Here is an 8,166-nt window from a genome sequence, read left to right as displayed (position 1 = left end):
TATAAATACCCCTCCTTAGAGAATGTCAAGTACACAATCATTCTCTCTCAAGATCATTTTATTCCATAATTTTGAAACGCTACTGAGGATCCTCCACACTCTGTTTCCTCTTTCGAGCACATTTTTCTAAAAATATTCAACTAACGAATATTGGACCCCCACCTCACATAGCAATCAAATTAATATTGAGCGTCGTAGCGCGCGTCAGAGGCACAGCCTTTGCAACCCTCTAAGCTTGATTTTCCCTTCTTCTTATTCTCAATTCTCCGCGACGAGTGAAGAACACCTTCGAGCTAGAGGAGCAGCAACTCGTGACTTTCGAGTTCCCACACTTGGCTCGGATGCGGTCATTTGGTCTGACCTTGAGTCGAACTGCTCGAAACTTTAAATCGTTATTCAATTTCGTGCGAAAACATTATAGTATAAAACGCAAAAGAAAGAATTGATCAAATTAATTTCTTATTTCGACCCATAATGATAAAATTAAGGATAAATTACATTATTCCCCCCTCAACTATGACACTAATAACGATTCACCCCCTGAAATATGAAATCGTACATGACAAACCCTGAAATCCTACATTGTAACGAACACACCCTTCTGTCAAGTTTTATTAACGACTGTCAAGTGTTTAAAGGGTAAATCAGTAATTGTACAATTAAAAAAATTATTACTTTATAAATCCCCAAAAAGCTTCGACATTGAAACCAGGTAAATCCTTCGACTTTCTATATCATCTTCTTCATCGAATTCTATGGCTTCGTCGATATACATTCTGTTTTAGTGCGTATTTCTCTGTATCGATATCCCTTTCGGAATCTACTATTTCGAGAGACGATCAAATTCTCGCTCCGTCGCAGCGTGTTTTGACTATCCGATCAAATCGAATTTCTCGAGACGATGAATTCGTTCCGTCGCAGGAAAATAATCGGTTGTTGATGTGTTTCGAGCTTTCAGGCTAGAGAGAGAGAGAGAGAGAGAGAGAGAGAGAGAGAGAGAGAGAGATGAGTTTCATAATGGAGTTCGCGGAGGATCTGATACTTCGGATGATGGAAGATCCGAAAGAGAGGGACGAGAATATAAGGAAGCACATCTACGCCGTGAAGGATCGGTGCGCGAAGACGAAGGAGATGTGGAGTTTGCCTCTCCGTCCGTACGATTTCTGGACTCTCGAGCGACACGACGCTCAGCTCCGATGAGACGCTCAGATCAACCAAGTCGAGGGACGCAGAGACCCATACGACGACGCTTTAGCCCAGGCTTACAAGTCCAACAAAGCCTCGTCCTCTTCCTCCGCTAAATGAGGTTCGTCTCTTCAATCACTCTGTTTCTCTTTTCTGAGTATTTATTGGGTTTTGGGTTTTTTTTTAATAGTGGCGATGATTGGTATGTTATTGGGATTTAAGTGAGGTTTGTATGATAATTGCTCTTAAAAAAGTTAATAATTAAGGGTAGTATAGTAAATTCATTGTCCATCACAATTTCTGTCAAATACTTCTGTTAAATATTTGACAGAAGGTTGAGTTTCGTTACAATGTAGGATTTCAGGGTCTGTCATGTAAGATTTCATATTTCAGGGGGTGAATCGTTATTAGTGTCTTAGTTGAGGGGGGAATAATGTAATTTATCCTAAAATTAAGTGTAGATTAGACTTCAGAGAGTAATGGTCTCACGCCTAATTTAATTAAATCTTCCAATAGTCAATGCTAGAGTACTTTTCCTTTTCCCTTTCAGATAAGATAGGATGTGATAGTAAGAACGAAACATGTGTATACGTCGATTGCTAAACTTTTTTTGGGAAAGGAGACAGCTAAATTGGCTGGCATTTATGGGTCCTTTTTCCCTCCTATTGACGCAATGTACAGTTGGCCGGTAGGGAAGAGATAACAAACGAGGAAGGACACTCATTAAGAATCAAAGCAAAATAACAAATAAAGTTAAATCAGGGAAAAATAGAAAGCAGTCACCGCAAACCGCTACGATATTTAAATTTACGGTGATAACTTGAGACTCACGTAGAGGTTGCATTGACTTGCGTATCAATAGTATTAAGTTAGTTTCATCATCATCTAGTTTTGTCAATTTATTTCCTTTTATTTTGTAAATTTTTTTGTCATTAAGTGTAATATCTTTCAACTAACGAACACAATAGCTCTAACGATTATAAAAGAAAGGGGTATTGGTATATAGCCACACAATTATAGAGATTTTGATTTTAGCCAATTTTCAGTTAATTTCCTGTTAATAGCCACAACAATTTACTTACAGCATGTTAAAAGACTTGAATGACCTCAAATAAGTCCCGCCCATGTTCACCCTAAATATTAAAAACATAAAAACAAATATTCGGTTGATAACTACTCGTGCTATTCGAGGAACATCATTAATGTCATTAATTAATACCACCAAATCACGCAACCTTAACAATTCACTAGAACACAATTTCAAACCCAAAAAAACCCAAACATTTAAGAGCAAAAAAAAAATAAAAAAAATCTCAGACCGAAACTCAGGCGATCGAAGAAGTTCTGGAATTTTTCGGCGATTGAAGAGTTTCCGGAAGCTGTTATGCGATTGAAGATCATAAACACTCGAACCCGACGCCAAAGAAAATGTAATATCCCGAATCTTTTTTTTTTCAAAAATGGCTGTTCTAAATTTTTTTGACGGTTTTAAAATTTTATTAACAAAATAACTGATATATGGAATGGGTTTCCAAAATAATTGCTAATTAATTCAATTGTAGTGTTTGAGAGTATTTTTATGAGTGAAAAATATGTAAAATAGTCGATTGGTTTAAAATCAAAACATAAATCAATTTTTTCCTTACTATGGTGATTTGTGTTTGCATGTTAATTAGTCTTAGATGATTAGATTGTTAATTAGGATTTTCGTGTTAATTTTTTTCGTACTTTACCGAGAAATTGTGTTTGCATGCTAATGTTTTTGTTCAAGACTGTTAATTAAGGGTTTGTAATATGAGAAGGGCGTTGGTTTGAAATCAATAATATTGTTTGAGTGAATGGCCAAGAGTTAAGGCCGAGAGTTAATGGATGAGTGTTTTGGTGTATTTGATGTTATGGATGTTTTGTATTTGTCATTAACAGATATAATTGCGATGGCGAAGAAATCTCCATCGAAGAAAAATGTGAACACCGAGGACAGACAAGAAAAAGAGATCAAGTCGTCTATTTACATGCATATTAGTTAATTAACTACCAATTTACATCTGTATGAATATGAGTGCGACCAAATTTAGTTAATTAACTACCAACTTTTATCTTTTTTTTTTGTCTATTTACATGCATATTAGTTAATTAACTACCAATTTACATCAGTATTAGTGTGATTGCGACCAAATTTATTGTCTATTAACATGTAATCATTAAGTTAATGTAAGCAGTAAATTCGATGTTAATTAACAAAGATACCCAATCGAAAAACATTCACTATCAACTAAATTGAATATGCATTAGAGTTCAAATTCAACCAAAAATAATTATAATAGTAAAACATGTCTTGAAAAACTTAAAACAATAGTCGCATAGAAACTGAAGCTCAAAAAAAATGAAGAACCATCATCCATAGTGTAGAGTCGGGTTATGAACAGTGAGAAAAAAAATGGACGTTCAAATTTATGAAATTATGAAACACCAAAGAATTGTAAAATTTGAATTACAATTGGCGGCCAAACAAGGATCCAAATTATCGCTAAAATGAAAACAAAATAATATCAATAAATGAAGAATATATTTACAGATTGTATATTAATGTTTTGCCACGAAAATAGAAACTAATTAGCTAAACTCAACCGCTGAAATTTTCCAAATCCACACATCCAAAAATTCAAAAAATTACGTTAACTACTTTCTTAATCGGTTTGTTTCAAAATTAAAAAAAAAACTGTCTAAATTATAATTAGCGGCCGAATTAACAAGGGCAAAGGTGTAAAACAAAGTCAATTAATGAGATGTCCCATAAACAACTTGGCTATTTACAGATTATTAACAAAAGATTAACTAAAACATAATTATTAACGTTTATATGGCTTACGTGGCCAATCTTTTGTAAAAAAAATTATTAAGACAACTGGCGAATGTATACTAAGTGATTATAATTGATCATTTGGTCATTTATTTATTTATTTTAAACATCATTTGGTCATTTAGCCAAAGGAAAGAATTGCTTGACGTTTCTTTTCTTCAACTATTATTTATTTCAATTTAACTTTGTTAGCTATGTAATGATTCCACCTCACATATTATAAAGACAGAAAAGGAAAAAGAAAAAAAGAAACACCTTCAAATCATTTCAAACCCCACCTCCACTAACCTAACCTTTTATGTAATTTAATAATAATGGAAACGAGAGAGGAACATGTGAATTTTATCTTGTATGTTTTTCTATTACCCTTTTGACAGTCCACATAACACACACAAAACCATAAAAAGCAAAGTTTTTTTTCAAAGGGTCAAAAGGCCCCACCACGACGAAAAAAGAAAATCATAGAAGACGAAGAAAAAGGCTTACATGACTAACCAGAGAAAAGCTAGTACCATATAAAAGAGGAAAATATATATGAAAGAGATCTAGAACGACAACAAGAAGGTCATGGCTTCGATGATGATGATGAGCAATAGTACTATCCCAGATCAGAAAAACCCTAGTGAAGATCAACAGCAACAGCCCATCACCACCACAATCCCAGCCTGGAAACTTTACGAAAACCCTTTCTATAACAATCCTAATCAAAACCATAACCATAGCCAGAACCATCAAGGCACGAAGAATAGCATTCAGTGCCTTCAGCTTCCTCTCTCGGCCAGAAAGCTCGCCGCCTCATTCTGGGAGCTCGCGTTCTTCAGACCCACCGCCATGGATGCCTCGGAGCTCGACTCAACCAAGGCCCAGATCGCCGATCTCCGCGCCGAGCTCGACGCCGAGCGCAGAGCACGAAAGAAGCTTGCGAAGGAGGTCAGCGACGAGCGACGCGCGAGGGAATCGGCGGAGCGCGCGTGCGAGGGCTTGGCGCGCGAAATGGCGCGAATGAGGAGCGAGTTCGAGGAGGAGAGGAAGATGCTGAGGATGTGCGAGGTATTGAGAGAAGAGAGGGTTCAGATGAAGCTCGCCGACGCCAAGATTGCCTTGGAAGAGAAGCTCTCGGAGCTCGAAACAACTCGGTTCTCAGGGTTACGAAAAAACAACAATAACCCCGGGCTCTCTGGGAAGTTGAGGCAGTTTGTGTTGGGAGAGAAAATATCCAACGAAGATCACTCGGAGTCTGTAAGCTGCGTTACTTCGGCGACTGTTTTGCAAAAGAAATCGATTTGTGCGGAGAGTGAGAATCCTCACATAAAGAGAGGGATAAAAGGGTTCGTTGAGTTTCCGAGAGTGGTGAGAGCGATCGGGGCTAAGAACAGGCAATGGGGCTCCAAGTTGGAATGTCAGAAGGCTCAGCTTAGGATTTTTCTCAGGCAAAAGAGTCCGATAAGGTCGTCCAGTTATAATAATAATAATCTTATCATGAGTTAGAACATAGATGTAATGTGTTTTGGTGAACCTTTGTATAAGGCTTGATTGTATGTTTTTCGTTTAATTTTTTTGTTTATTTGTGATTTCTAATGGCCCCCTATTTTTTTACCCTTAATAGTCTGGATGAATGAATCCACATTTAAATATATCGGAGTAAATATGAAGAAAGTTTGTATGCTAGATGCTACTCAGTTGGGATACAAGCTTTTTTTTTCGGGTTTGGTTTGAGGCCATTTAATTGTTTACAAATGCTCATAATATTCAAGTGATCATAATCAATTGAATTATCATGCTTTGTAATTTTCCTTGTAATTTTGTATATTCTAAGTACCTACATATGGACACTACTACGTTGACATTTGTTTATTTTTATTTATGATCATCACGTCGTTTATTTCTTCCAAATAAATGCTAATGATCTTACACATCTTACGTGTGTAGAGAATCATGGAAAACTAAAGAGATTAATAGAGCGTATGGGAAATATAATAATGGAAACAAATAATACAAGAAGAGGTAAATATGGCATTAAATTCGTTACTCAGAAAAAGTACTTATAAACAAATGCATCACCAAATTATGTCCAATTTATAGTTTATATACAAAGTTTTGTCAGAGATATTACTAAATACAATTCATGTTATTTTATTAAAATTAACCATATCATAAAATTTGACAGTTCGATTACTAAAATTAAGAGAAATAATCATTTTTTTATAAAATTAACTTTCTGTGACCGTTTTCTTATTTTATAATTGATCTTTCATGAACTTTTAAAATCGATAACGAAATACAAAATTTTGTGACCGAACCGAGAAGGTGTTATATTGTTTGTACAACTCATTTAATAATAAAACTATTAAATTTTATATTTTCGTTAATCGAAAAGGGGAAAAAAAATATTTAAAAGACTAAGGATAGGAATTCCAAGTAATAGTTGGCTCTTTCCGTAAAAGTCATGAGTCATGACCATGTTGTCATAGGCAAAAAGGAACACCAAGTCTCAGCTGTTGTTAGCGTGTTGTTTTCTTTCGAGTGGACCACAATAGCGTAAATATTCTATCCAACTTGTGTATGTCTAGTGCCTACAAATATGGCCTAAATGGCCTTATATCTATACGCAATTATCTCTTTCAAGAAAAATAAAGAATCACCTCACGTACTGGGTTTGTAATCTCTGAATAGTACCGCATTGAAAATCCCTATATAAAAGCACTCATATATGCATGAAAAACAAAATCTTTCTGAGATTTTACGAATGTTTGCTTGGATAAAAAAAAAATGTGTCATAGTTGGATGAGAAAAGATATCTCTCTCTCTCTCTCTGTGCACTAGGGCTTTTTCTTTTTCCTCTCTATCCCAAAATACTCGTATTGCCAAAAAGGAAAGAGACCACAGTTATTCACTTGATGCGCCTTTTCGTTTAGCTATAGTAGCTAGGACATTACATCATTAGACTAATTAAGAATTGATTCGGTTACATTTTTTATACAAAAAATTGGCTACGTAAGCTACCTAAGGAATTGTAAATTAGTCAACCTTTGGTAAATAATTTGTAAATAGCCAACTTGCATACGTGGCAGCCTATTAACTACCTAAAATATATGTTTGGTTGTGTTAAATAAGGCTTTTATTAATCTGTTAATAAGTTTACTTGGCTATTTACAAGAAATTAATCAAAGGTGGACTATATCTCAATCCACTATATCCGTGTGGCTATATAATTTAATAACCCTTTTTTATATCAATGATTCCACGAGACTTGCTTTTACCCGTTCAAGATTTTTTTAAAGGCTGCATAAGATATATCATATAATACATACTAATATAAAGACATTATCATGTTTTAAGAGGGCTTAATGGCCATGACACCCTGTTGCACAACTGCGTGTAGGGTCACTCACTACGTCCATATTTTTACATTATAATTGTTGTTCATGGTTAGGTGTCAAAAAGGTGAGGGATCGAGCTCTTATACTTCAGAACCAAGATAAGCCCGGGCTTAGGTCACATACAACCTTCAAAACGAAAGCAGAAGCCTTTACATTTGGGCCGAAAAGCAGGCCCGGATACTTGTTTTACTTTTAGCAGGCCCGGATACTTGTTTTACCTTTCCTTTAAGGGACATTTCCTTAACTAGGACTAAATTAAGGGACATTTCCATTTTCCTATTTTTTTCAAAAATTTACCAAATTAGGACTAATAAAAAAAAATTCGTTTTTTCGATGGGATGAGCGGGAAAATAGAAAGAAAGAGAAAAAATAAGAGATTTTATTGGGGAAGATTGTAGGTTGGTAATTAGTATGATGGTATAATAGGTAGATTTTTGTGTATCTCTCATTTGACTTTTGTTTGACCGGTCCTAGTTTGGTAAATTTTTGAAAAAAATAGGAAAATGGAAATTTGCCTTAATTTAGTCATACTTTTGGCAATTTTCCTTCCTTCCTTCTTTCCTTCCTTCCTTTAATTTAGCTTAGACGAGGATGGTGGTCAACGCGTTGCTGCGGATTGTCGCATATGACAATATATTTGAATTTTTAATTTATTTCATAATACTTCTATAATAATATTTTGGGTAACGAAATTTAGTCCATCATATAGTATTGAAGGAGCAAGATTTGCGTTGTTATACG

The 8,166-nt window shown here is 35.1% G+C and overlaps 1 protein-coding gene and 1 pseudogene across 2 annotated transcripts; both read left to right on the top strand.

Moving 5' to 3' along the window:
- Window positions 1-684: 684 nt before the first annotated feature.
- LOC149404163 (uncharacterized) lies at window positions 685-1,309 on the top strand (annotated as a pseudogene). Its single transcript, XR_016295461.1, has 2 exons — window positions 685-712; window positions 959-1,309. The product of XR_016295461.1 is annotated as an uncharacterized LOC149404163 (transcript).
- Window positions 1,310-4,463: 3,154 nt separating this feature from the next.
- On the top strand, window positions 4,464-5,641 carry BLT (branchless trichome). The gene has a single exon (XM_089601162.1). It carries the CDS (start codon window positions 4,613-4,615, stop codon window positions 5,531-5,533), a length of 921 nt encoding a protein of 306 aa, XP_089457288.1. The 5' UTR covers window positions 4,464-4,612; the 3' UTR covers window positions 5,534-5,641.
- Window positions 5,642-8,166: the final 2,525 nt, after the last annotated feature.

Source organism: Urtica dioica, chromosome 2 (genome assembly GCF_054948205.1).
Source record: "Urtica dioica subsp. dioica isolate 48M chromosome 2, U.dioica_male_clone48M_v1_H2, whole genome shotgun sequence".
Taxonomy (NCBI): Eukaryota; Viridiplantae; Streptophyta; class Magnoliopsida; order Rosales; family Urticaceae; genus Urtica; species Urtica dioica.
This window is presented reverse-complemented; position numbering and strand designations above follow the sequence as displayed.